Source organism: Prionailurus bengalensis, chromosome E1 (genome assembly GCF_016509475.1).
Source record: "Prionailurus bengalensis isolate Pbe53 chromosome E1, Fcat_Pben_1.1_paternal_pri, whole genome shotgun sequence".
Lineage (NCBI taxonomy): Eukaryota > Metazoa > Chordata > Mammalia > Carnivora > Felidae > Prionailurus > Prionailurus bengalensis.
In genome coordinates this window covers 43,096,736-43,124,709 of record NC_057347.1, presented here as the reverse complement: position 1 = coordinate 43,124,709, position 27,974 = coordinate 43,096,736, and the positions used below count along the sequence as shown (strand labels likewise).

The following is a 27,974-nucleotide window of genomic DNA, read 5'->3' as shown; positions in this document are numbered from 1 at the left end:
CCTTTTTATTGATAATTGTAAATGGGATAATTCTTCCGTTTTTTTATTATTTATGGAACATAGGAAAGTCATTGAGGTTTACATGTTGATCTCTTGATTTTATATCTAGCCATCTTACTGAATTCTCATATTTCTTCCAATAAAATTTTAGTTGATTCTCTTGGGACTTTTAGTTTGTCTGTAATTTCGTATGCAACTACGTCTTAGTTCTTCCTTTCCACGACTCCATTTTTTCCCAGTGCATCAGTTAGGACCTCCTCAACACCAATGAATAGCAGCAGTGATAACAGACATCCTACTCTTGTCCTTGACTTTAAAACAGTGCTGCTGTTTAGGTTTCTGGTAGACACTTTTCTTTTCCTCCTCCCAAGAATTTTTATTAGGAATTGTCTGTTGACCGTTATCTGAGACAGTCAGTAAAATGTATTACCAGCTGCACACAAGTTAGGTGTTATTGAAGAGTCAAAGGACTGTTAAACAAATTCCTGTCCTAGGAAAAGTTATCATCTCACTGGGTAGATAAGACCTAAAATGCCAAGGAATGAATAAAGATTTGGAGGGAGTGGTTATTGTGATGGGTAACTGTGATCATGTTTTCTTCCAAAACAGATTCATTCTCATAGAGCAGCAGCCAAGGAAGGTAAAGAAGGAAGCTCAAGGTAAATATTAGTCTGGCAATCGTTAAGGTAGAATTTTCGAACTAGATTTTCAAACTCCTCTATTTCAATCCCCTTCTTTTACAGCCAGGAAATCACCAAAGGCAGAAAGAATACATATTTGGCCTAACGCTTTGCCTGGATCCAGCAAAGTTAGCTGCCCAGCCAAACCCGAGTTAGAATGGGACTGGCACAGAGCACCTGCTCACTAGACCTTTAAAGAAAGATCGTGGGGGGACGGGGGTGGAAATGTTCAGACCCGTTCCTGCTGGCGGTGGGCATCAGGCCTGGCCACAGACCTTCTCAGAGGCTCTGGAGAAGGGATAGGGAGGGCCAAAAGTCCAGGGGTGAAGGGGCTAGTCTTCAAGCATGATGGAAGGTGGAATACATGAGTCCCTCCTATAAAGTCGGGGGGAAACTTCCTTCTTCCTCCTTCTGGTTTTCGAGGCCCTGCTCTCCATTCCCTTTATCCAGACCCAATAGAATTTGAACTGGGAGAGACCTTAGATAATCATTTATCTCTTCCTTTTATAATAATGAGATGGAGAAGGAGAAAAGGAAGATGTCTTGCCGGACGGTTGTATCACTAGTACCACTAGAACCAGAAAGACGATGGTTCCTTTCCAGTTGGACACGTCTCTGACTACACTGTTCTTGGGCTGTGAACTGCATTTTATGTCACAACTCAGTGCACACATACCATATAGACATAAGTACCTTCTAAAACAAACTTACCATACACTCTGATTCTTTCTGTTCTGTTTTTTTTAAGTTTATTAGTTTTGGGGGGGGGGGTGGAGCAGAGAGAGAGAGAGACAGAGAGAGAGAGAGAGAGAGAGAGAGAGAGAGAGAGAGAATCCCAAGCAGGTTCTACACTATCAGCACAGAGCCAGACACAGGGCTCAATGTCACAATCTGTGAGATCATCACTTGAGGCAAAATCAAGACTTGGGCTGCTCACCTGACTGAGCCACCCAGGTACCCCTATTCCGTTTGTATTCAAAAAGAGTATTTTGTGTTTTAGCGCTAGCCGTGTGTTTTAAGGTGATTTCACGACTCACTCCCTCATCTGCCTGCAGTGTGAAAGTCAGTGAGCTAGATAACTGCTGGTTGGACTCAGGCATTCACTCGGTGCGATTCATCTCGTAAGGTAAAGCAGCTAGGAAAATAGAAACACCTCCCCACCCGCCAGCAAATGATGCCTGGGAGGCTAAGCCTGGCGGGGACTGATGTAAAATGCTTCTGGAGAGAGTTAGGTGCTTCTGCCGTGTGGTCACCCAGTTTGTTGACTGCACAAGGGCACTTGGCCAAGGGCCAGAAGGTGAGCAGGGTGAAAATCCTGCCCATACTTCATGTCAAGTTACATACAAAGGTCTCCCAGGGACACTGTGGGGCCATTATGGACAGACACAGGAAAATTCTGAAAGCCCAGCATGTATGGAATTATTCCTGAGATCCCAGGTCTGTGTTGATTTTGCTTGCTAATAACACCGGAGAAATACATTGTGAGAGGCATGGAAAATGGTACGAATCACTAATTGTCTGTGTGTGTGTTTCCTTCAAGGGGCTTCTTTGGATCTCTGCTGCGTAAGAGATGCTCAAAGGAAAGTGACAGTCAGGTAAATCTGAGGAGGATAAAGTACCGTGGCTGGAGAAGGCAGGGGAAACAGACCTAACATTGTCCTTTCTGTTTTCTAGGAGGGCTTTTTCTGGAGAAGGCAGCCACTTTGGCTTAGGGACATGTACAGACCTCTCAATGCCACACGCAAGAAAAACATGGCACAGAAGCTGCACGACAAGGATTCTTCTGATGAAGATGAGATTTTCCACGTGGAACTAGGGTACGTGATTGGGGAAGATTTTCTCTAAAATGGGGAAATTATGAAGAGTTGAATTGTTCCTTTCGAGAGTCAAAGCCTTGGCATTCTTCTCCTTTTCCCAGGGAGCCTGGCAAAGCCAGAGCAGAGAAGGCTCAGGCCACAGATTCCACTACTGAAGAGCTGGGTGACGAGAGTGAGACACTATGTGAGGTTGTCACAGAGTGAACGCCGTCCTGCCTCAGGCCACCTACAAAGTTTACTTTCCGATACTGGCTTCTCAGCATTGCTTATAAAAGACTTGTTTTTCTCATATTGAAACGTATAGATCCATAACCAATTCTAGCCACGTGGTAAGGAACTAAAACGTAAACAGTTAAATATTTATCTACAGACAACAGGGGCCACAGGCGGGAGAAGCAGGACTGAAGCCAGAGTCCCTCGTGGTAGCCAGTATTTCCACAAGACACAGTACGGGCCAAGTAGGGTGAATGGGGCGTCTTTCCCTCGCTTCCCTGATACAGTCAGTCTCTGGAAACTGGAAAACGTATCTTCAAGGGGCTTAGACTATTAAGTGAATTAACAGCTTATTCTGGTGCTCTCTCCCCTGGCTCACCAAATACCAGTTATTCACAACGCGCTTGACCCCCTGCCCGTAGAGGATCATCTCTTTCTGGCCCCTCCGTAAGGTCTTTGGGGTTGCCAGAAAATTTGGATCGCTGAGCCTACCTCCACTGTCGGGCTGAGGCCTGTCTTTCTTCCCAAGAGCTCAAACTCAGACGCAAAATGTGTAGTTGGAAGTAGGGTGTTCCTCAACCTTACAAGCTAGTAGGTAGTTCCCATTGGGTTTTTTTGTTTGTTTTCTTTACAAAAAAAAAAAAAGTCCCCACCCTCAGAGAGCTGGCAGGGAGATGCTGGAGGGTTAGAGTAAAGAATGTGTGAGAGCAGTAATTACCCAGGACTGCCCTGCTCAGGCCTTTATTTCAGAAAACTTATTGGTGGGGGCACTTACTGGTCACCTGTACCACACTAGCCTCTGCCGACCCCACTGAGGGTCGGATGCGTGCGGCTGGGCTCTCTCCAGTTCAGCCCAGCACCACACCTACCACTGCTTTCCTACCCAGCTCGGATCAGGGCCGCACGATTGCAAGAGATAATGCAGCACAACGTGCAGAAGACGCAAACATCCCTCCACTTCTGCAGAGGAGGGCGTTAACCAGTCACATTTGGGATGTTGGGAGGAGTCGGGGTGCCTGGGTGGCTCAGTCCGTTGAGCATCCGACTTTGGCTCAGGTCATGACCTCATGGTGTGGGAGTTTGAGCCCTGCATTGGGCTCTCTGCTGTCAGCACAGAGCCCACTTCAGATCCTCTGTCTCCCTTTCTCTCTGTCCCTCCCCCCAGCTCACACACTGTCTCTCAAAAATAGATAAACATTAAAAATAATGAAGTCATCTATACTTTCTGAGTAAATGAATGACAGATTTTAGAAAAAGGACGTCAGAGTCAAAATACAGTAGTGAATAAAAGAAATCCTGAATGAACAAGGTTTGATCATCTCTTTTCTTAATGTCTGTTTATTTTGAAAGAGAGCAAGGGGGGAGGGGCAGAGAGAGAGGGAGAGAAAGAGCCCCAAGCGGGCTCCGTGCTCAGTGTGGAATCCGATGCGAGGGACTCGATCTTACGACCGTGAGATCACAGCCTGAGCTGAAATCAAGAGTCGGATGCTTAACCGACTGAGCCACCCAGGCGCCCCTGACAATCTCTTTAGATGCCCCCAAATAAATGCTGGTGGCTTAGCGATAGGTGATGGAATATGGCACCAACCGCTGGCCACCAACAGAGTCCCCCGAGGGGACAGTAGGACTGGGGCTCAGCCCAGCAAGTTTGGCAGGGTTGGTAGGAACGGTTCCAAGCGGAGTGATTGGCCCATCAGTGCCTCTTCGGCTCTGTTAGTTTGCTGCTGCTGGGCAAGGACACCTGTTCTCCTGGTGCCTGCTCCTGTTCCCCCAGCGTTTTAGTGAGAATGGCCACCAAGTGTCTGTCTCTGTGTGGTGACTTCAGTGAGCCAACAAATAACTGTGTTGAAAGCACGAGACTAGAGAGTAACAGTAATCGGAAGCAGCAGCAGCAGCTAGTTCACTATTTGCTTACTTGGTGTCAAGGCCTGGGTTGGGCGTGTTGCAGTCTTAATTTCGCCCAACAGTCCGTGAAAACATACTTTATTATCCCCATCTGGCAGATAAGGGGACAGGGCTTAAAGGATGTAGGTAACCTGTTCAGGTGCCCAAAGCCGCAAATCCAAAACTGCCAGGTAGGGGTTTAATCCTGGCCTGTTAACTCCAAAGCCTGCTGACGGTTATACTGCCCTGTTGCAGGGTGCAGGGGTACAGAGACGTCTAAGCCATGGTTGCCATCAAAGAATCAATAATTAGAACGATGAGGATGGTGGCAGCTACTGTTTGTTGAGCACCTGCTTTGAGCCAGGCGCAGTACCAGGCCCTTTAGTCACTCTTAGGTCACAAGGGCAGAAACTCCTCATGCCAGCTCAAACTCCTTAATGAGCTGGGTGGAGCAGGGGCTGGTGGTGACTTTTTGAACAAGAGAGGTGGACACAGAGACAGAGCTGACGAGAAACCAAGAAGACCCATCTGTGCCTAGTTGGGCTTCCCGAAGTGTGGGCCGGGATTCCAGGCAACTCCATTCTCCTGTTTTGGAATATTTCCATGAGCGCAAATGTGGTTCATAAAGTGAAGCCTAGAAAATGTTGTTTCTATAACACTACCTCAAATTTGCACAATACTTATTAGTCTCAAATGCTACCCTGCCATATTTCTTTTAATTTTTTTAATGTTTATTTTTGAGAGAAAGAGAGAGAGAGCATGCGGGCAGAGAGAGAGGGAGACACAGAATGTGGAGCAGGCTCCAGGCTCTGAGCTGTCAGCACAGAGCCCAATGCGGGGCTCGAACCCATGAACCACGAGATTATGACCCTCTCTGCCACTCTTCCACTCGCACTCTATGTCTCTGTCTCTTGCTCTCTCCAAAATAAACATTTAAAAAAAATTTTTTTAAACAACAATAAGCATTTATTCCTCAAAAAACGTCTTTTTTAATGTTTATTTTGAAGAGAGAACAAGAGAGAGAGTACAAGCAGGGGAGGGGCAGAGAGGGAGACTAGGATCTGAAGCAGGCTCCAGGCTCTGAGCTGTCAGCACAGAGCCCAATGCGGGGCCCGAAGCCATGAATGGTGAGACCATGACCTGAGCCAAAGTCAGACGCTCAACCAACTGAGCCACCCAGGCGCCCCATTCCTCAAAAGTTTTGAGTCAAAATTTCGGGAATAGCTTGGGCACTTCTGCCCCTGGGTCTTTGGTGAGATTCTCAAGATACCACAGGGCTGCAGTCATCTGAAGGCTTGACTGAGTCGGAAGGGTCCACTTCCAAGGTGGTTCACTCACTTAACATGGCTGTCAAGGGAGTTGGAGGGAGGCCTCAGATCCTTGCCATATGAGCCTGCCCACATGCTGTTTGACTGAATGTCCTCATGGCATGATGGCTGGGTACCTCCAGAGTGAGTGATCTGAGAAAGAGAGACAGAAAGAAATGACAGAAGGTATCCTTCCTATGACCTCACCTCAGAAGGCACAGAGCAGCATTTAGCAGTGACTTAGTCACTAAATCCAGTTCACATTCAAGGGGTGGGAATTTAGACCCCACCTTTTAAAGAGAGAAGAGTCGGGGTGCCTGGGTGGCTCAGTTGGTTAAGCGTCTGGCTTCAACTCAGGTCACGATCTCGCGGTCCATGAGTTCGAGCCCTGAGTCAGGCTCTGGGCTGATGGCTCAGAGCCTGGAGCCTGCTTCGGATTCTGTGTGTCCCTCTCTCTCTGCCCCTCCCCCGTTCATGCTCTGTCTCTGTCTCAAAAATAAATAAACGTTAAAAAAAAATAAAAATAAAGAGAGAAGAGTCAAAGATTTTGTGAACATATTTTATTTTATTTTTTATTTTTTTCCAGCACTCATTCAGTAGATCTTTATTTTTTTTCAATATATGAAATTTATTGTCAAATTGGTTTCCATACAACACCCAGTGCTCATCCCAAAAGGTGCCCTCCTCGATACCCATCACCCACCCTCCCCTCCCTCCCATCCCCCATCAACCCTCAGTTTTGTGAACATATTTTAAAACTACCATAGCCAGGAAAACAAACCATTCTAGATATTTCAAACACACACACACACACACACACACACACACACACGCAAAGGTCATACAAGCAATTGGTGCTCACCACTGGTGGGGCTCGTGGTGGTGAAGGTCAGGGCCAGGGGGGAATCGCACCACTAGCTCTCAGGTTACTTTACCACAGTTGCTTTCCATAGATTCAAAGTTGCTGCTGCCACTCAGGAAACTTCGGGAAGCCAGTGCTGGGGTCACTACAGCCCCATGGCCCCAAGCCTGACTGGTGGGGAGTATGGACTCCAACATTCAGCCTGCATGTCTGCTGCTGCAGAGGAGAAAAGCATGGCTTCCGCCTCCTTCCCGCCTTCCAAATTTCACACAGGTACGCTTTATTGGCAGAATTCTGCTGTCGAGGGAATCCGTGAACTATGGTTCGTGGGTGTCCAGGACCTGCAAAGAAGGGGCTAGAAATGGGTGTCAAGAGCCAACCAACATTATCCAGCAAACCCCTCCTGACGGGTGGGTGTTCAAAGGCTTTGTAAAAGGGGAGTGGTGTCCACATAGAGTAACCTGGTGGTCGTGTTTCTAAGTCAGAAACCCTGAAAGGTGTCATTCTAGCTGGGCAGCAGGTGAGGCGCTGGATGCTGACGACATACACTCATCCCCAGAGGTGACTGGAGAAGCGCCTGGAGTTGATTCTTAGTTTCATCTCGGGAACGTTCTCACTGGAATTAAAGCTGGATGGACTATTGGCAATGCGGTATCTGAGAAAACATAGCCCCCGTTCAAAAGGGCTGCCAGAGAAAAGATCTCCACAGGGAAACATGATTTCTCAAAATCTAGCCTTTGGACCTCTATGCGCAAACATCCCTGGGATGCTTACTTAAAAAGCTGATCCTGAAAATAATTTAATTTCAAAGGCTGTTGGGGCACCTGGCTGGTTCGGTCAGTTGAGCGACCGACTTCGGCTCAGGTCATGATCTCACGGTTCTTGGGTTTGAGCCCCACGTCGGGCTCTGTGCTGACAGCTCGGAGCCTGGAGCCCGCTTTGGAGTCTGTGTCTTCCTCGCTCTCTGCCCCTCCCCCACCCCCCTGCTTGCACCCTGCCTCTCTCTCAAAAATAAATATTAAAAAAAAAAAAAATTAAAAGGCTGATCCTGCACACCTCCCCTGATGAAAATAAACAAAAGCAGACACTACTTAAAGTAATCCAGACAGAGTTCAGCCGGTAACATAGTATTGCAGTGCCGTAGGGGAAAGGGTTCATCGTGAGCAGGCACCCAACTGGGATTATTACAGAGGTGATGGGGTATTTCACAGGGAGAATGAGGGACTAGGGAAGGGAATGAGTGGGGGCTCTATAATCAGAAGTGAAAGATGACAAAAAGCAGGAAGGGACGCTGGCCCATAGGAGACCCATCTGGCTTTGCTGACACTTCTCAAAGTTAAGCTGCTGCCCTCTCACAGAAGCTGGGAGACAGGGGCCCGATCTTCAGGCGTCGGCTGGACTAAGCAGCCAATCCTTTAGACAGCCGGGAGTTTTGTAGGCAGGCACTTTAAGGGAGGCTAGGGTCCTACTAGGGATGCGGCCACGAGCTGCCAGCAACCATGCCCGTGTTTGTTCAAGTCTTCACAGGCCAAGCAAGGTTGAATCAAGAAGAGGGCTCGGAGGAGCCTGGCGAGCATTTGGAGAAAGAATCTGTCACCCTCCGAACCCACATGCCCACCCCTCCTGAGCCCATCCCCCAAACAGAGGGACCACTTTGACAGGCCTTTTTATGCTCACCAAACTACTGAAGTAGGACAAGGCAGACGGGGAGGTGGGGGAAGCAGAGGTTCTCCGGCTTCTTCAGGGCTGGAGGTCAGCAGGGATCTGCGGGCGGGAGACGAAGGGCAGAGCAGATTGAGGATGACCAGGAGGCTCCACTGGATTCTTAACCTGGGAGTCCCGACTGGTCATGCTGGCCGGCTCCTGCCCCCACGGAGGTCAGGGCCTCTCAGTCCTGAGGAGCACCAGGCACGACCAGCTCTGGCTCCTGTGGTCCTGGTGGGGGTATGTTGTTGAGACCTGGGGGATGGCGTGGAGCACCAGCTGGGGGGCGGGAGCACACTCATTCAAGAAGAAGAAAAGTCCTGAGGCCCGAAGCAGAGGCAGGAATGGTGCTTAGGCTGCATGTGTTCCAGGGCAGCGGCAGAGAGCGGTCTGGCGCCACACTGTGGAGGAAATGAAGATTTCAACAGTACAAAGGCCTCATCTGGATGAGGGCTACATACACCCCAGGGTGGTAGAGCAGGAAAACAGCAGGAGCCTGGCTCCCTGATCTAAGAGCCACCGAACCAGCCCCAGATCCAGTACTTAACCGGATTATCATATGAGAGATCAAGAAGCTGCTTCTTAAAAAAATTTCTTTTCAATGTTGACTTATTTTTGAGAGACAGAGACCGAGCATGAGCAGGGGAGGGGCAGAGAGAGAGGGAGACACAGAATGTGAAGCAGGCTCCAGGCTCTGAGCCGTCCTCACACAGCCCGACACAGGGCTCGAACCCATGAACGGCAAGATCATGACCTGAGCCAAAGTCAGACACCTGACCGACTGAGCCACCCGGGTGCCCCCAAGAAACTGTTTTTTAATTTAACCCACTGTTGGGGCGCCTGGATGGCTCAGTCGGTTAGGTGTCCGACTTCAGCTCAGGTCAGGATCTCACCGTTTGTGGGTTCAAGCCCCACATCGGGCTCTGTGCTGACGGCTCAGAGCCTGGAGCCCGCTTCGGACTCTGTGTCTCCCTCTCTCTCTGCCCTTCCCCCACTCAATCTCTGTCTCTGTCTCAAAAAGAAATACACATTTAAAAACAAAAAGAATTAAAGGGCTCCTGGGTGGCTCAGTCGGTTAAGCATCCAACTTCAGCTCAGGTCACGATCTCGCGGTTCATGAGTTTGAGTCCCACGTCGGGTTCTGTGCTGTCAGCCTGTCAGCGCAGAGCCCGCTTTGGATCCTCTGCCCCACTCTCTCTGCCCTTCCCCCACCTGCACTCCCCCCCCCCAAAAAAAAGGATTAAAAAAAAAGAATTAAAAAAAATTCACTTAACCCACTGTTGTGTTGGGTCTCTACTGCAGCAGCTGAACCTGTACGTGACCTGATAACAGAGGGAGTATCTGTTATCTTTTGCCACAACAGTGCTAACTAATAAACCATCCTCAAAACTCAGGAGGCTGGGAAACCGATTCTCACAGGTTGGCCGTTACCGCTGTACTTTAATGCCCTGCTGGCTGGATCGGCGCAGCTTCTCACTGCTGGTCTTGTCTCCCTGTGTTGCTGCCGGGACCCAGGCTGAAGAGGCAGCGGCTACCCAAGAGAAGCGTAAGAGAGCAAGCACTCTTGCTCTCTTCGAGCCTAAGCACGGAGCCTCTTCGAGCCTCTTCGAGCCTAAGCACGGAACCAGCCCCAAGCCCCAAGCCAGGGGATGGGAAAGTACACTGTGGCCACGAGGAGACACAGCAGGAGCGGGGATGCGGGGAGGGCCCATAATTCTCTCTCCCAGAATGTGACAGAGTCCTGGGTTAGAGGCTACGACACGGTGGCCCTGCTCTTCTAGGCGTCACCTACGAATGGCGTGGAGTGAAAGATAGCGTCCGTCCATGTGAAGACTCAACCGCAGTTCTTATGAGGTCAGGAGCCCTGACAAGACAAGAATCACATCTCCTTCCTCTTCCCAACGCCTAGTGCCAGACCCTGCCCTCAGGGCTGACTCGGGGATATTACTGGGTGAATCTGAGACCATTTCTTCACTCTCTGCATAGGATTCCTTATGTAATACAGACTGACCTCCTAAAGGTCAGCACACAGTGCTATGTGTTTGCCCCCAAAGCTGCAAAGGGACTGTGCCATTGGGAACTGAGATGTGTACCTAGGTCTGTCTACACCGCATCCTGGATCCACTGCCTCCCAGAGGGACCTCCAGAAGAAAGGACTTCTACAAGTTAAATATCGCAGCCTTCACACTCCAGAGGAGAACCGCTTGAAGAGAGCCATGGTTGACGCTAAGGAATGCCACCATCACCACAGAATTCCAGGCACCGGGCATGTGGGTAGAAAGTATATTTTAGGGCAGTGACTCATGGTAAGTCGTTTCCTCCAGACCCTAAAACGGACTATTCCATGTCAAGCTGTCTCAGGCTCAGGCTGATAACAGGGCAGCCATAGGGGACCTAGTGGGAGCTGCGTTGTCACGGTCCAAGTCTGTACACACCGCTTGTATAACCTGCCCAAGTTCACAAAGACAATATATCAGTCGCCGCTCTTTATGCTCCAAGTGAAAGAAATCCAACGAAAATATGCTTAAACCAAAAATGTCATACAGTGTATCAGCTCACATAACCGGGAAGCCTAAGATCTTAAAGCTGGCCGCATCTAGCGCTCAAACGTCATTCTCTCCCCAACTGTCCCTCAGTTGTGCTTTCCTCCATGATGGCTTCAGGCTTCAGGATGCATGCCCCAAGACTGCAAAGATAGTCGTTAGTAACTCCAACTCTCCACTGAGGTTGAGCAAGCCTCATAAAGGAAAGCCAGTCTTCAAAAAGCCTCTGATTGGTCTGCTTGGACCCTGTATCTGGTAGGAGGAGACCCTGATTGGCCAGCCATGGCCACGTGCACCTGCAAGGTGGGCCTTAAACCAGTACTTAAGTCTCTGCTAGGGCACAGGAACTGAATAGAAAGTCAAGAGAGGGGCTGTCTCACGGCAAGTTGAGGGGGTGAGGTGACAAATGGAAGACCGGACATTGAGGCTAGATTGAACTAACCCTAAGCCTAAACTTTGAACAGGCTTTCACACGTTCATAGATGCTATTGTGAGTAAAACACAAATTCACTTAAGAGCAGGAGTGTCTTCATGGTAACTTTTGGTCTTTCTGTATTTTTTGTCCCAATTAATAGATATCGAAAGGATACCTACGATCACGAGCAGGTCCAAAGACCATTCTATTTTTTAATATTAGAAAGGGATTCTTAACTGCAGATCAAGAGAGAGAGTAAAGAAAGCAAGAAGAGGAGGGGGCCAGGAAAAGCCCAGCCCAGGAAGCAGCGAAGGAAGGTTCCAGGACAGCAGCGTATGACAGGTCAAGGAGGTAGCCGAGGGAAATGGCACTAACTGTCATGCCAGAGCACTGGAGCGGAGTGGAGGGGTGATCGTGGCGGGCAGCACAGAAAGAGAAGGAGAAGAAATTAAACCCCGGGGGGTCAGGACACAGAAACGAGTGCCATCGGACTACATGAGGTAAGCTCTGCGGTGAACAATACTTACCTAGTTACAATTCTGCAACCACTATCACTCGTGGGGCAAGAGTGACAAAAATAACCCCAAGAATGGAATGGGTGGGGGGTGTTAAAGACCTAACTCCTTGCCTGTGTTGCCAGGAAGTCCACAGACAGTGTCTAAAATGGATGAATCAGAGCACCTGGGTGGCTCAGTCGGTTGAGCGTCTGACATCAGCTCAGGTCACGATTTCACGGTTCGTGGGTTCGAGCCCCGCATCGGGCTTTGTGTTGACAGTACAGAGCCTGCTTGGGATTCTCTCTCTCCTTCTCTCTTTCAAAAAAAAATTTTTTTTTAAATCTTTTAAATGGAAGAATTAAGAGCTAGAAACACAAGATAGGTGGAGATAAGCACCCGAAGATCCAGCGAGAGGTAAGGAGGACCGAGGACTGGTGAGCTGGCCCAGGAGGGTGGGGATGGTCGAGGCAAGAGGCTGCTGCGGGTCATTCTGTTTCCTCACCATTTCATTTCGTACTATTTGAACTGTTAACTATGTGTGATAACATTTGGGAGGCTTAAAGAGTCCATTCTTTTGTCAACTGCACCTCAAAGCCGTATTTGTGTCCAACTTTATTGAGATAGAATTGACAAATCATTTTTACGAACCCTTTAAATCCGTTTTTTCAAAGAGAGTGGAAAGAACCAGCTTCCTGCAACAGAAGCCATGAGAACATTACCTATTCCGGTTTCAAAAGAAATGGTGGCATTAGTCCTACTTAGATGATTTCGGTCAGAGACCAAGTAAGGATACATCTGGGGTTCAAACAAGAGAGGCTCTCACTCCAGTGCTCAAAGACCAGTTAGAAAACGGAGATCTGACTGGACTGGGTAGGTACAAATTAGCCAAAACTGTAATAATAATAATAATATAGCTAGTTATCCTCAAGTGCTTACATCAGACCAGAAACCGTCCTGAGGATATTATCTTACTTAATCCTCACGGCAACTGATATTTTCCCCAATTTACAGATGAGGAACTGAGGCTCAGATAGTTTGGGGAACTTCCCGGAAGTCACACACTCTGGCCCCTCTGCCTGAGGCGAAGGGGCCTCAGAGTGTTGTGATTTACTTCTCTTTTCTAACCACCAACCAAACTTAGAAGTTTCTATCTCTGGTGCCATCTCGAGGGGCCTATGAAAACCACTGACTGTGGCAGTGGTCTCAGGCCCACACTTGCTGGGTTGTGCTGGGCCCCGCGCTGTCTTAGGGAAGGCCTAGAAAACGGTATGGGGTAGAGCCGGTATTCAAACCTAGCATTCCTGGCTCCAAAGCCCACTTGCTCGGCCACTGAATTATGCTAGTTCTCCAGCTAGAATCAGAGCTGGGTGAGGGTCCCACCTGTAGTAATTATGAGTTGTATGGCCTCGGGCCCCCAAGTTCCTTAACCTCTCTTAAGCCTGTTTTATCATCTATGCCATGGGGATAACAATGGTGCTTACCTTCAGGGTGGTCGCTAAGGATAAATCAAAATTCCTATCTGGCAAATAGGAGCCTCTATTTTCCACACCTGTTAAATCCCTTGCCCTTCAGCTCCCAGGTTAAAGAGAGATTCTCACATTTTCTCACCCTTCAGATCCACGGGTGGTAGGGCAAGAGACAGAAAAGGTTTGGGTCAAGGCTAAATTCTTGGACCTCATCCCAGAGTGACTCTCCAGGGCAGGGGCGGGGTTCAGGAATCTACACCTTAGACCCCCGAGAAATTCAGATGCCTGCAGTTCTCCTGCCTGGCTTTGAATGACTATGCGTAGTGCTTGAAATCTGACAGACCAGTGCCTTTGTGAGCGTCTGAGCCCTTCCTGCACTGGCCTCCAGCTGTGTCTGTGCCTCCTCCCTTTCCCCATTGCCCAATCTGTCTTTATCTCCCCCTTCCATTCTAATCCCCCTCCCCTTACTCTGGCCTTACTTCCTAGCTTCCTCTCCACCTCTCCGTGCACCCTCCCCTGAGCTCAGTCTGCATTCCTACCCACCAGCCGTTTCTCTACCAGTCTCTTCGCCGGCATCGCCCTTTCCTGTGTCCACCCGGAAGGCTCAGATAAAAGTTGCTTCCGCCAGGATAACCTTCCAGGCCTCTTCTCTGGCACCATGGCACTTTGCATGTACCTTTATTATTGCTCAAATAACAGGGTAACGGGAGATTTTTTTTTTTCCGGCCTCAGACTACCCGGTGGACTCGTGGCCCATGAATGGTGGAAACGTGCGCCAGAGTAAGATGGAGGGAGGAAGACAAGCCCGTAGACTTTGCAGAGGGGCCGAGAGGCCTGAGAAGTAAGAGAAGACCAGGAGACGGGGGCTCCTGAAAAGATAGACAAGAGATTACCATGCGGGGTTCCCACAGCTTTTGCAGACAGCGGCTGCGCAAAAATTCATTGGAAGAACTGAGCAGTGTTGCTGGCTCCATCTGGGGGAGGGCATGCTTGTATCAAGACACTGATGCTCTTGATGTGCTATAATTATAACCAGAAACACTATCCTTTTGCCCAGGAAGCTGGATTTCCTAGTAAATTCCTTACTTTCCAAGTTGTTTAATGCTGAGATAATGCTTTGCTTCTGTGTCCTTATTTATTTATTTTTAATGTTTATTCACTTTTGAGAGGGAGAGCACAAGCGAGGGAGGGGCAGAGAGACAGAGAGAGAGAGAGAGAGAGAGAGAGAGAGAGAATCCCAAGCAGGCTCTGCACGGTCAGCGCAGAGCCCAATGCAGGGCTGGAACTCACAACTGTGAGATTGTGACCTGAGCCGAAGTCAGACACTTAACCGACCGAGCCACCCAGGCATCCCTCCGTGTCCTTATTTCTAACTTTCTGTTCAACTGTTAACCATACTAAATGTACTCAGATTCATCTAGTCTAAAATCGAGGAGAGGTGGTTCTCGCTCCTAGAGAGAGAATTATTGAAGAGGCAGCCCGCACACACTCAGGTGCCACATCTCCAACAGCTGGTTTTATAAATGGAAACAGGCACTGGGACCCCTTCTTCTCCCCTTCCCAGAAAGGCTGATGGAGAGCCTGGCCCAGATCAGTGGAGCTTTCTTCCAAGACCTGTCCCGTTCCCAGACCAGCCCTGTAGACACCCCCAAAGTCCCCCTGGACCTGCAGGTAGCAGTACCTCTCCACCCCAGTACTCACCCCACACTCAGGCCCTAAGATCCCATTTGACCTAAGCCTGCAGGTATGAAGTGTCCAAAGCACAAGACATCTCTCCCCACTCCCACCAACACACACTCTTGACCTTTTGTTCTGAGTCCATGTGAAAGAGAAATAGCAACTCTACCAAGTAAAGGAAACAAACAACTTCCTGGCTAGATGAGAATAACCAGAACCTTAAGCTTCATGCCTGGGGGCTGACGGGTACCTAAAGGTGCTCCCTTGGTGATAGCGGTGATCAAAACCTGTATGCTTTTCCTGAGAACCACCAGGCGGGAAGCACCTACTGCACTGATGCCCTCAGGGAGGCAAAACTAGGGTAGACGTTATTGGTCCGATTTTACAAGTGGGAACCTTCCGGGCAGGAGGCCAACAGACAGCCTCAATGGTAGATAGTGCTGTGCCCAGGCAAGGTCATGAACCCAGAAGGAGGCCGGGATCTAGTGAGACGCAGACACTGCTGGGGGCGGGCAGTAGGACACGTTCCGCCCGACACTGGTGGGCTAGCCTGGTGGCCTCGCCTCTTCGTGCGCATCTCGCATCTCGGGTCGCAGAGTGCCCAGCCTCCCAGATCACTCACCTGCTCTGGGGCTGGTAACTTGGGCTTTCCTGAGCGCTGGCCCCGCCCCGAGGCTCGGCCGGCCCTGCGATTGGCTCCGCGGTCCGGGGGCGGGGCCGGACGCCGAACCAACGTGATGGCGTCAGGCGCCGCGAGCGCCGTTTCCTGTTGTCGCTGGCCGGGAGGCCGCAGCGCCTGGTCTGAGGCTTAGGGGCTGCCTTGGCCAGCAGTGCCCCGCGCCCCCTCCCCGCTCCCTCTGGTGAGTTAGGGGTCAGAGGGCGAGGAGGGTGAGAAGGGACGGCGGGGCCGAGACGAGAACGGGCGATGGGTCACCAGCCCTGTCCGTGATCGCAAACCCTTGGTTGCTTTGAAACTGTCCTGCTTCAGAGCCTTTTCCCTTCCCCGCCTGAGCCCCGCACCCTACCCCACTCGGACCCGAGCCTTCAGCCCAAACAGCCAGTGCTGACCCGTCCCCTTCCTCTTCTTCAGCCGTGACCCGAGCCCAGCCCTTACCCTCACCCCTTCACCACTGGTCTTGCTAAGTGCAGCCACACTCGACCCCTCGGTAGCCCACTTCCAACCCCTAGGACAGCCACTTCCCTCCGCCTCCCTCTAACGCATCTCATTCTCACCCCTCAACCCCTTTGGCGATCCCAGTGCTCCACGCAAACCTCCTCGAACCCCCCCTCCCCCCTCCCCGTCTTTCTGGCTTACCCCTTTTCAGGCTCAGCTTTCTTATCCCAGGCCCCCTGCTCAGCCCCCCAAGGTCTGCTCAGCCAAAACACCCACCTCCCCCCACTCATTTAATACCTACCACCACAGTAGATGCCCTATTGCGCTTACCCCCCTCTTCTTGATAACTGTGATCTCAGCCCTATCTCAAGTCTTGTATGTATCTTCTTGTCCTCACCCACTCAACCCCTAACTTCCAAGCCCACCACATACTTTCTTTCCATCCCCAGCCAGCCTGAGGACACTTCATTCCTGAGTCTTTGCTAAACCACCCCCCGACTCTTGCTGCCCTAGTTCCCACCACCCCTACCCAATCTTGCTGGACTGACGTCTTCCTATCCCCATTTCAACTCTTCATCCCAACTCTGTGCCCATTCTTCCCTTGATGTGGTCCCCATTTGATCTGAGAACCTAGTGCCGTCCCCTGCCAACCCCACCTGCTTTCTCAGAGCCAGGCACTTGCCGAACACCTCAATTGATGCGGGGCCTCAGATGGTAAGTAAGTGTGGAGGAGTAGAGATCCTTCTCCCGTGGGTCAAGTGCTTTTCCTGGATGTCAGGTCCCCTGTAGCTGTCCTTAAGGATTGTGTTCCTGGCATCCATATTACATTACTCGCGTTGGCTGCTGGAATGGTAGGTATCATCCAAATACCTGGAAGGTGAGGGATAGCTACTCATTCAGCTGGGGCAGTGGAAGCTTATCACTTCCTTTTGGGTGATGATCTGGAGAAACTCAAGGGGTTCCACTGTGTGGGGTTGGCTGTGGTCACAGAATCATGTCCATGTGTATTGCCCTGCCGCTTAGAAAGGACCCTCACCCAGTGCTCCTCCTGGCCAGAACTGGTTGTAGATTAGTCCCGCTACCGAATGTGCCGGAGGTGACGTTACATGTTGTGAAGAGTAGAGATGAGTGGATCCTGGGGACGCCGAGGCCTCCGTGGAGGCTGTTGAATTGCTTCCTCTTTTTGCAGGTGCTGGATCATTGAGATTTGACCATTTTGATTACCCATGAACACAGAGAGTCAAGTTATCTCAGAGTAGCTAGACATTCTTAGGGCACCCAGGCTCCATTGTTAACATTTATAATCTCCTGGGATTTGGGGGTGCACCTCCCCTCTAAGTTCTGGTGACCAAACTCCACAAAGGATTGGCCATTTGACAGCCATTGTAAAGGACCCCAAAGAAGACCCATTGTCTTTGCTTGCATTTATAGTCTCACGCCTTTGAGAATTGGATGTCCTTTGACCTTCAATATCCCCTTCCGTTAAGGTGTGATGTCTGAAGGGTTTCAGCCTGTTGGCAGCTTGGGGTAATGGAAGGAGTTCCACAGTGACCCCACCGCTGAAAAGTTGTATACCTCAACCTCTTACGGTCTGCAACGGTCTGAGCCTTTTTATTTTACTCATCTGTTCATTCAGCAAGTATTTTTTGAGCACCACTGTGTGCCGTGCACTGTTTGAAGCATTAGAAATACAATGGTGAGTGAGTCAGGCAAAGGTCCTGCTTTCATTCACTCAGAGTTTGGTCCTTGCCAGAATCTTAAGGGATCTGGGACAAGAATATGGGAGAGATGGGTGTTGTTGGATGGAAGGAGGGAGGGAGGAAAGAAAGATACCCAGTGTTCCTAGACTTCACATTTTTGGCCTCACCCACTAGCCTTTGGACTGGGAATCACGAGCTAGAAGTTGCTTGCCCTCCGGCTGATATTCAGTTGCTTTGTTGCCCTACCCCCCCCACACACACACCCATCCCACCCCCCACAGGGCTCTTGTCTAGAAATCCAACTTTCTTCAGGTAGAAGGAGGTGCTGTTTACTCAGCACTCACATGTCTGAAGTATCAGCTGTCTTTCTGAATCAGAAGATAACTTTGTCATTTGTTTCCAACTGAAAACCCTGACTCATCACCTGGTACAGCAGCTGGAGGGCTTAAACACAGGCCTGTTGTCGTGCATAGCCAGGTGCAGGATCGGAGTCAGGCCGTAGAGACGAGGCTGTCGCGGATGGCGGGGAAGTCTCTCAGCAGAAGAGCTTGCTGTTTACTGATGAACGGAGTGTTTCGAAAGTGGTGAAGCCAGGTTATCCATTTCTTCTTTTAATGTAAGTCTCATCTGAGTCCTTCTCCTCTTTTTGTTCTTCCTTAGTCTCTGGAGGAAGTGAAATTGGATGTGTATAGAAGGCCAGGCAGTATCACGAAGAGAATCAGCCACAACGATTCCTTCCTGTGTGTTGGAACGTTTGAGGAGGGACAGCTCGGAAACCTGGCTGCCATGGAAAGGACCTGTGGTCAGCTAGGTGGGGCCACAGATCTGATGGGCAAGATTGTTTCTTGTCAGTGTTAGGCCTTCTTTGATAAGGTGGAGCTTCTGAAGAGTCTGTGAATAATAAGTTTGCCTGAAACTCTTTGAACCGAGGACCTGGGACAGGATGAACTGGCGAAAGGCACAGAGCTTGGAATGAGAAAATTGTGTCCCTCGCCTGAGGCGTGTTTCTACTGAGCCTCAGTTTTCTCTTCTGTGAATGAGGGATAATCATCCTTCTCTCACAGGATTGTTTTAAGAATTAAATGAGGATAGAGAGCGAGATCCTGTGCCAGAGTGAACCGATACAGAGGGGCAGAGGTAGACGAAGGGTGGCTTAGGAGTTTCCTAACGCCACACGGCACTCACCTTTTCTGCTCAACTGTATCAGGGATGTTTGAACTCTCTACTTGCTCTCTTTATTCTGGGTCTCCTGAAGACCCACCCCTCTTTCGTTTGCTTCTTGGTGTCAGTGAAGACAGTTCTGAGGATAGAAAGTGAAACCGGTCCCATAGCATGGTAGATGGGGGTCTGGCCCACCCAAGGAGCCTGCTGGAGTGCTGACCTAGCAGTCAGGAGACCCAGAGCCCAGAGATCTCACATTGTAGATGGTCGTGGTCCTGCCTCTGAGCCATTGCCTGCCTCCCTGAGGTGTTCTAGAACCGACAGGCCTATGTGGGGAGCTTTGGCTTCCTGCAAAGAAAGATGTGCCCGGAACTTTGGCCTGACCCCCACGTCTCAGTTCTGTTTTGTGAATTGTCAAGTGGCCATTCTTCTAGGTTTCTCTGCACTGTTGTCCTTTTGTGACGTTCCTGACACTGTTTTAGGTCACAGTTGTCTCTTGTCTGGCCCTGCTCTGACCTCAGTGTCAGTTTACTTTGTTTTTTCAGCAGACCCTGACTTGGCCAGAGCACCCACTTAATGATAAGCCTCCCTCCCTCCAGTGAATATTATATTCAGTTAATTAGTGGATGAGGCCTCAATGGTCCTCTTCTTCAGATTGCTGAGGCCCAAGCCTTGAGGCCGGCTGAGGGAAGGGCAGTTTTAGGGCTTGAGGCTCTGTCTAGAAGGGCAGGCCCCCGGAATTGCCAAAGGGGATTGGATGCCAGGGTCTCAAAGCCAGAGAGCCTGAACTTGGCCTGCAGGGCTGCGTAGGGTAGCCTTGAAGAAACCCAGCCTCTAGGATCAGGCACGGTTTCAGGACCGACTCTGTAGTACGTCCCCTTCTCCCAGTGCCCTGGTGGCCAGAGCATGGAGCTGGTCTCCAGCAAAGGGTCCTGAGGATTCCCAGTGGGTAGGAGCTGGGAAAGTGGTGGAGGGAGAGACAGTCTGATGGGCTGTGGCCAGGGGCTAGTGTTCCTCCTGTCAGTCTGTTGTGCGCTGACCAGAGCTGGTTTCGTGGGGGCCGTCCTCCACACGCCTGTCTCCCTTTGCATGTCCTTACTTAGGAAGGTCGGCGCTGGGTCCTGTTCACCCTGTGCCGGATCCAGAGGCCAGGGCTTGAATCAGAGCGTCTTTCATCATTTAGGGCCACCCTGCCGTTCTCCATGCCTCGCTGTTCGCCTGTAAACCTTTCCTGCCAGACTCAACCCCGATGCTCCCTTGCATCCCGCCACCTGGGCCCCCAGCCGAAGAGCCCTCCTCCCAAGACTCCCCTGCCCCCTCCCCAGCCACCCCTTAGCCCTAGCTCACACCTGCCTCTTCCAGAAGGGTGGATGTCATCCTGGCCGAAGGTGGTAGAGCCCGCCACTGATCAGCCCTGGGATCTTGGGAAGTTCCTTGACCTGGGTCAGCTTTGATTTCATATCTGTTAGATCTGGATAATAAAAGAGCTCGCCTAGGGTGGTTCCAAGGAACGAATGAAGCAATGTGTGTAAACAGTACAAAATCCATTCAGCATGCCTCCATTTGATAACTTCTTTGGGCCATCGGTTTTTGAGAACAGAGACAGCGATGACCTGTTTTTTGGTGTCCCTCCATGCTCGGCAGTGTGGTCACTAGAGATCTGTTTAGATGGGAATGTGCCTGCCCAATCCTGGTCCGTCCAAGTGGCCGGGGCGGTCCAGGCGAGCCAACAGCGCCCCCGAGGCTCAGGTTGAGCCCCCCCCGCCCCCCACCTAAGCCACCCCCGGGGGGTGGGGGGAGCCAGTGCCCTGAGGGATTTACCTGTGTACTGACTTCAGGTAGTTGAGCGGACTCATTCAGACAGTGGCCTTTGCCTATAAGGCTTGGCCACATCCAACCGGGGTAATAGACACCATTTATCCTTAGTACCGTCAGGCCCTGTGCTGGGCGTTTTCCACATTCATAACCTCCATTTGAGACGTCTGCCGTGGTGCCCCACCTAGCATGCCGAAGTGGTTAGTGGCAAATCGAGATTCGAACCGTGTTGTTTCCCTTAGGCGTGTCCCTGTGCTGCTCCAGCTGGACCCTCGTGCCTGGAGGGGAAGCAGCTATGTAGCAAGAGGCCCTCCCTTTGGCAACTTCCTTCGGTTGTGCTTGTCCCTGCCGAGCTGGCAGACATCGGGCTGGCACAGGAGTCAGAGGCTCCGAATGTGAATTGTGAGCCCCTGCTTCCTGGTCCATGTGGGCTCTTGGCACCTCCAGCGGCAGCATCCCCCTCGCACCCTTAGCTCTGTATCCAAATCAGCCCTTCATTCCCTGGTTTTTTGTGCCAGCGTTTGGTGTGGCATACAGAGGCCTTTCCATGCCCTGATTAGGGTGGACCCACCCATGGCACATAGGATTCCCCACCTCCTGAGATCCGAGCCCTCAGATTTCTTCTCTTCCCTTGTTTCCTTCCTTAAAATCCACTCTTGGCTTTTACTTTTGAATTCAGAGGCCTTTGCATTGCAGTTTGAGGAAGATGGGCTGACCCGCTGCCTGCTGGGGGAGGGGGAGAATTGGCTGCGGGTGGTGAGCTGGAACCTGCTCATCTGGCCGCCGCCGTCTGTCTCTGCAGGTGTCATGTGATTCTCCGAGGGAGCTGCAGTGTGAGCGGAAATGCTCTCGGTGGTGGAGAATGGACTGGACCCCCGGGCTGCCATCCCGGTAGGCAGTCGGAGAGGCTCAAGGGTGGGGAAGGGGGCACGGGACAGCCATGTCATTAGTTTTCCTCACTTTGAAATGAATGAGTACTGTCTGGAAAGCGAGGCCTCGGGTTCAGAAAGAGTTATAGCAGAAGCAGGCTCTGAGGAGATCCTGCCCTTTCTAGAACATCTTATTGGTGATGGAATGGGAATTGATAAAAAACGACGGATTTTAATACGGGCTGCCTGAAGACCAAGGATTTCTCAAAGGAAGTCATACATATGGGGCGCCTGGGTGGCTCACACGGTTAAGCGTCATGATCGTAAGCGGCTCATGGTCTTACAGTTTGTGAGGTCAAGCCCTGCATTGGGCGCTCTGCTGTCAGAGCAGAGCCTGCTTTGGATCCTCGGTCCTCTCTGTCTCTGCCCCCTCCCCACAGGCACATACACGTATGCACATTCTCTCTCTCTCTCTCAAAAATAAGTAAACATTAAAAGAAGGGGCAGCTGGGTGGCTCAGTCGGTTGAGCATCCGACTTCGGCTCAGGTCATGATCTCACGGCTCATGGGTTGGAGCCCCGCATCGGGCTCTGTGCTGCCAGCTCAGTGCCTGGAGGCTGCTTCATATTCTGGGTCTCCCTCTCTCTCTCTTTGCCCTCTCCCTCTCATGCTGTCTCTCTCTGTCTCTCAAAAATAAATAAACATTAAAAAAAAAAGAAAAAAGAAAAGAAGGCATTAGGGTGGCCTGGGTGGCTCAGACGGTTGAGCGTCCATTTGGCTCGGGTCATGATCTCACGATTTGGGAGTTTGCTGCTGTCACTCCCTAGCCCACTTTGAATCCTCTATCCCCCTCTCTCTTTGCCTCTCTCTCTCTCTCTGTCAAGTCAAATAAGCAAACAATAAAAGAAGTATATGACCCTAAGTCATATGAAAAGATGTCTAACATCAAAAGACTGCATACTGTATGACTTCATTTACACAAAATGTCCAGAATTGGCAAATCCATAAAGACAGAAAGTAGATTAGTAGTTGCTAGGGGTTGAGGGAGAGGGGACTAGAGAGGAGTGACTGCTCATGGGCGCAGTGTTCCTTTTTGAGACAATGAAAATGTCCTAAAATTAGGTACTGGCTGTAGTTTCACTATTCTGTGAATATAGCAAAAATCACTGAACTGTATAGTTTAAATGAGTGAATTTTATGCAGTGTAAATTGTGTCTCATTAAAGCTGTTATAAAGAAAAAAAGAACAGGGGCGCCTGGGTGGCGCAGTCGGTTGAGCGTCCGACTTCGGCTCAGGTCATGATCTCACGGTCCATGAGTTCGAGCCCCGCGTCGGGCTCTGTGCTGACAATTCAGAGCCTGGAGCCTGCTTCGGGTTCTGTGTCTCCCTCTCTCTCTGACCCTCCCCCGTTCATGCTCTGTCTCTCTCTGTCTCAAAAATACATAAACATTAAAAAAAGACAAATTTTTTTAAAGAAAAAAAGAACATTCGACTTTTCTAAGAACATTAACATGAACTGTTTGGGCTAAGTTAAAAATAAAACAGTAAAATATTTATCCATAATCCTATCAGCTAAGAGTTCAAACCAGGTTTTCTGTATTTCCTCCCGATCCTTTTCCAAAACACATAGGTAATTTTGACATGCTTATATTATGACAGAACTGTCTTTATCTTTCCAAAGGATTTTGCATATATGTATTTTATAATTGATTTATGTAACAGACCTTAACGGAATACTTACATGTGTCAGGAACCAGGCCAAGTGTTGAGGATGCAAGAATGAAAAAAAAAAAAGCAAGTCCTGCCCTCAGAGTAATCCCCCCACCCCCCAACTCCTGTGCTGTAGGTCAGGAAGTATTTGTTCCGTTTAACAGATGAGGAAATTAAGCTCAGTGAGGTTAAGTGAAATGTCTGCAGTGACCCAGCTGTTGACCAACAGAGCTGAGACTAACATCTGCCTCTGACTGCCAGAGGCTTTCCTTTTTTCTTTCTTTCTTTTTAAAGTTTATTTATTTATTTTAGGGGCGCCTGGGTGGCTCAGTCAGTTAAGCGTCCTATTTCGGCTCAGGTCATGATCTCACGGTTCGTGGGTTCGAGCCCTGCATCAGGCTCTGTGCTGACAGCTCAGAGCCTGGAGCCTGCTTCGGATTCTGTGTCTTCCTCCATCTCTGCCCCTCCCCCCCCTCATACTTTGTCTCTCTCTCTCTCTCTCTCTCTCTCTCTCTCTCTCTCTCTCAAAAATAAACATTAAAAAGATATTTTTAAATAAATAACGTTTATTTTATTTATTTTGAAAGGGAGAGTGAGCATGAGCAGAGGAAGGGCAGAGAGAGAGAGAGAGAAAGAGAGAGAGAGAGGGAGAGAGGGAGAGAGAGAGAGAGGGAGAGAATGAATCTCAAGCAGGCTCCACACTGTCAGCACAGAGCCAGATATGGAGCTCAAACTCAAAAACCGTGAGATCACGACCTGAGCTGAAATCAAGAGTCAGATGCTTAACTGACTGAGCCACCCAGGTGCCCCTAGGATCTTTCTTAATGTGGACCATGCTCCTGTTTTCTTGGTGTTTTTATGGTTCTAAAGTGGCACTTGTAGCCTCTTCATGGAATCGTAGACCCCTAAACAAGGTGGAAAGCTTCACCCCTGCCCTAGATGGATCACCCAGGCTCCCACACCTGTAACTATGATGGAGCCGGTATTTAAACACAAGATTTCTATGGCTATCAAATCACTGAAGTTCGGTTTAAAAAGCAAAACAAAAGAAAAATATACAAATATCTTTGCAAAAAAATAACTATCTCTGGGTGGTATAAGTACGTAATTTTCCTTTTCTCCTCTATGCTTTGTCTGTTTTCTTTCTTCCTTTTTTAAAAATTTTTTTTCCAACGTTTATTTATTTTTGAGAGTAGGAGAGAGAGCGCGCGCGTGCGTGTGCAAGTGGGGGAGGGGCAGAGAGAGAGGGAGACACAGAATCCAAAGCAGGCTCCAGGCTCTGAGCTGGCAGCCCAGAGCCCGACGTGGGGCTCGAACCCATGAACCGTGAGATCACGACCTGAGCCGAAGTCGGACGCTCGACCGACTGAGCCACCCAGGCGCCCATCTTTGTTTTCTATGATTAGCTTGTGCTAGTTTTGCTGTATACACACCCACAGGTAGACGTGAGACGTGTGTGGGTGTGCGTGTGTTTGGTGATAAGCACTTCCCTTCCAGGCGTCACCGCAGGATCTTCTAAAGGCCTGTGTTATGTCTGACACTGACTAGGTCATCAAGAGGAAGCTAGTGGGATCTGTGAAGGCGTTGCAGAAGCAGTACGTGTCCTCGGACACAGTGGTCACTAGCGAAGACGGAGATGCCAACACCATGTGCAGTGCCCTGGAGGCCGTATTTATCCACGGCCTGCATGCCAAGCACATCCGAGCCGAGGCCGGAGGGAAAAGGAAGAAGAGCGCCCACCAGAAGCCTCTGCCTCAGCCTGTCTTCTGGCCCCTCCTGAAAGCTGTCACCCACAAGTGAGATCAGCAGGGGAGGCTTTGCTTTGGGGAGGAGCTTCAGTGTGGGTGACCCTGGGCTCTCCCTCTACGGCTCTATGGGAAAGCAGCAGAGATGCTCTGTGTTCTAGAATGGAGATGGGTGAGATAGGGGTTATTGTTAGACCAAGCCTCAAGAGCCCCTCAGCGACAGGCAATGGCCTGGGGCTGCTCAGGGCCCTGGCTGGTCGGTCGCCTTTAGCAGGAGCCGCTTTTTTGCCACCCCGTGGCAAAGTCAGGTAGTTGGAACAGAGAATGTGTGGCCTGCAAAGCCTAAAATCTTTACTAAGTGGCCCTTAACAGAAGAGGTTTGCTGACCCTGCCTTGGAATGTTTGAACATCTCTATGCTAAGTATTATATCCTAACAGGCTGTGGCATTTTTTAAAGCAGTGGAATCCAGATCATCTGAATATCCACCCTGGGACGTTTGCCTCTGCGGCCCTGGCCCTAACTGCCTGGGCTTTGGAGCAAGCAGCTGCTGGCACGTTGCCTCTCAGGGCTATTAAATGCCACCTTCAGCCTGAAGGTGCCTTGTCGGTCTGTATCTTCCTTTTCATGCTGACTGCCACCGCCCTATCTCAGGTTCTTACCTCACTGCCAGGTGGCAGTGGCTTTCTAATTGTCCCCCTTATCTCATTCTGTCTGTCCTTAGGTCAGGCAGCTGGTCAACATTTATTGAGCTTAAGCTAACCCGAGCTCATTCCCTGAGCCCTGTGGAGCACGCACTCCTATGGGCGAGACGTGCTCAGGGCACTGTGATGGTCAGAGGAAGGGCATGTACATCAGACCAAGGGTTCGGGAACTGAGTTTGGTACCTGATCTTATCCCGAGCAGCCCACCCAGAAGTCTGCGCGACTGCGGTCGAGTCATTTCCCGGTGTAAAAACTCTCAGGCTCCCCAGTGCTAGCCTGGAGTCCCATTCACTTCGTTGGGGCCCCAGAATCTGTATCCTGACCACGTTCCCAGGTGATTCTGACGCACAGCCAGGTGTGGGGACCCTTGCCCCACTTTGCCTCGCCGGTTGGATGCTCGAGACCCTGCATCACCTGACTTTGCAACCCAGTCAGCCGCTCCTCCTCCTCCCCGTGCTGTAACGGGAGTGCTCACCACTCCTGTTACACAGCTGCTGCTTCCCTACCCTTGGTGCCTTTTTTCTGTCAGTCCTTGGTGCCTAAGGTTCCCTTCCATCTTTGCCGCTTGAAATCCCTCAAGGCCCAGCTCAATGCCTTGCCTATCCCTAATCCCTATGCCTAATCCCTCAATGCCTTGCCTAAGGCATTGTTCTTACTGCAACCTGGAAGTGATTGCCTTCCCCCCATCCCAGCTCTACTGACAACAGGGTTCACCTCCGTGTGCCCTTGAAAGGTAGTAACCTGGACTGAGGGCAGGACCGTGTCTGTGTCCTGTATCTTCACGGCTCCAAAGACCTGGCACTTAGGGGCTCATCAGATGTATGCCGGATGAGCAGGTGATGTCAAGGGCGCCTGGGGAGTTGTAACAAAAATGGCAATTATCCTGCATGACAGTAACCTCGAAAAAGTGGGGAGTTGTAGCTAAATATTTCTCAATTCCCTGTAGAACACTGCTATCTGAGATTTTTTCCCAAGCCTATATATACTTGCAGTCGTTATTACTGGCTCCTGCTCACCAGTGGATAAAACAATCCTCCGTGATCTGAAATCATTTCTTGAAACAAGCCTGTCCTCTCCACCCCCAGACACATCGTCTCGGAATTGGAGCACCTGATCTTTGTCAGCACGGACGTGGGCCGCTGCCGGGCCTGGCTGAGGCTGGCCCTCAATGACGGCCTGATGGAGTGCTACCTGAAGCTGCTCCTCCAGGAGCCCGCCCGCCTGTGCGAGTACTATCAGCCCACAGCCCTGCTTCGAGACGCCGAGGAGGGCGAGTTCCTCCTCAGCTTCCTGCAGGGACTGACGTCCTTATCCTTCGAGCTCTCCTACAAGTCCGCCATCTTAAACGAGTGGACGCTTACCCCACTGGCTCTCTCTGGGCTTTGCCCGCTCTCTGAGCTCGACCCCCTCACCACCTCTGGGACAGAACTACAGCGGAAAGAGTCTCTGGATTCAATTTCCCATTCCTCAGGCTCGGAGGACATCGAAGTCCAGCACTCAGGCCATAAGATCCGACGGAACCGGAAGCTCACGGCCTCCTCCCTCAGCCTGGACACCGCCAGTTCATCCCAGCTGTCTTGCAGCCTAAACTCTGATAGCTGCCTACTCCAAGAGAATGGCTCCAAGAGTCCAGACCGTTCCGAGGAGCCCATGTCCTACGACTCCGACCTGGGGACAGCAAATGCCGATGATTCAGACCCGTCTCTGCAAGAGTGAGTGTCCTTCCCCCACTCCTTCTCCTCCCCCTGCCTGCCTTCCTTCTCCTCTTCCTCTTTCTCTCCCTTCCTATAGCATGTGATTGCCTGTCACTGAGCATTGACCTCTCTAAGGGCATAAAGGAAAAGAGGACCGTGGCTCTTCCTCAGGGACTGGAGTTGCCGGGACTTCTAACTGGAGGCCACATGGGGCAGCGAGGAGAATGGATTCAGGGAGGGCTCAGAGCTGAATCAGGCTCCAGCTCTGCCCCTGGCTGATCTTCCCCAAGTTACCTAATTTCTCTGAGGCTTCGTGTAAAATACTATTGCCTCTAGGGCGGAAACTAACGGTTCGGAGTTAGATATACGACTTCCAAAAGACGCAGTGAAGCCCAGTGC

The 27,974-nt window shown here is 50.5% G+C and overlaps 2 protein-coding genes and 1 long non-coding RNA gene across 27 annotated transcripts in view; 2 read left to right on the top strand and 1 right to left on the bottom strand.

Moving 5' to 3' along the window:
• The window catches only part of LOC122485721 (RAD52 motif-containing protein 1-like), a 54,679-nt gene extending 51,338 nt beyond the window's left edge, over positions 1-3,341 (top strand). For 13 of the 20 annotated variants that reach the window (XM_043584828.1, XM_043584819.1, XM_043584816.1 and 10 more), the window contains 4 exons: positions 610-659; positions 2,221-2,275; positions 2,355-2,497; positions 2,599-3,341. In XM_043584828.1, the coding sequence (XP_043440763.1) occupies positions 610-659; positions 2,221-2,275; positions 2,355-2,497; positions 2,599-2,701 (351 nt within the window). In that variant the 3' untranslated portion in view covers positions 2,702-3,341. Of the gene's footprint in view, positions 1-609; positions 660-2,220; positions 2,276-2,354; positions 2,498-2,598 lie in introns of those variants that run through there. The other 7 variants (XR_006297933.1, XR_006297927.1, XM_043584821.1 and 4 more) reach the window with 4 other exon arrangements.
• A 3,651-nt stretch (positions 3,342-6,992) lies between these two features.
• Positions 6,993-15,781, bottom strand: LOC122485719. 2 transcript variants are annotated; one of them, XR_006297923.1, is made up of 3 exons: positions 15,688-15,781; positions 8,441-8,527; positions 6,993-7,104 (listed from the first exon to the last, which is right to left on the bottom strand). It is a non-coding gene; the product is annotated as an uncharacterized LOC122485719 (long non-coding RNA). The 2 variants fall into 2 exon arrangements; XR_006297924.1 differs by lacking the exon at positions 15,688-15,781 and adding an exon at positions 8,723-9,118.
• A 17-nt stretch (positions 15,782-15,798) lies between these two features.
• The window catches only part of PLEKHM1 (pleckstrin homology and RUN domain containing M1), a 47,587-nt gene continuing 35,411 nt past the window's right edge, over positions 15,799-27,974 (top strand). For 3 of the 5 annotated variants that reach the window (XM_043584804.1, XM_043584801.1, XM_043584805.1), the window contains exons 1-4: positions 15,808-15,925; positions 21,658-21,746; positions 24,983-25,230; positions 26,967-27,593. In XM_043584804.1, coding sequence (XP_043440739.1) covers positions 21,699-21,746; positions 24,983-25,230; positions 26,967-27,593 — 923 coding nt within the window. In that variant the 5' untranslated portion in view covers positions 15,808-15,925; positions 21,658-21,698. Of the gene's footprint in view, positions 15,926-18,312; positions 18,496-21,657; positions 21,747-24,982; positions 25,231-26,966; positions 27,594-27,974 lie in introns of all 5 variants that reach the window. The other 2 variants (XM_043584803.1, XM_043584802.1) reach the window with 1 other exon arrangement.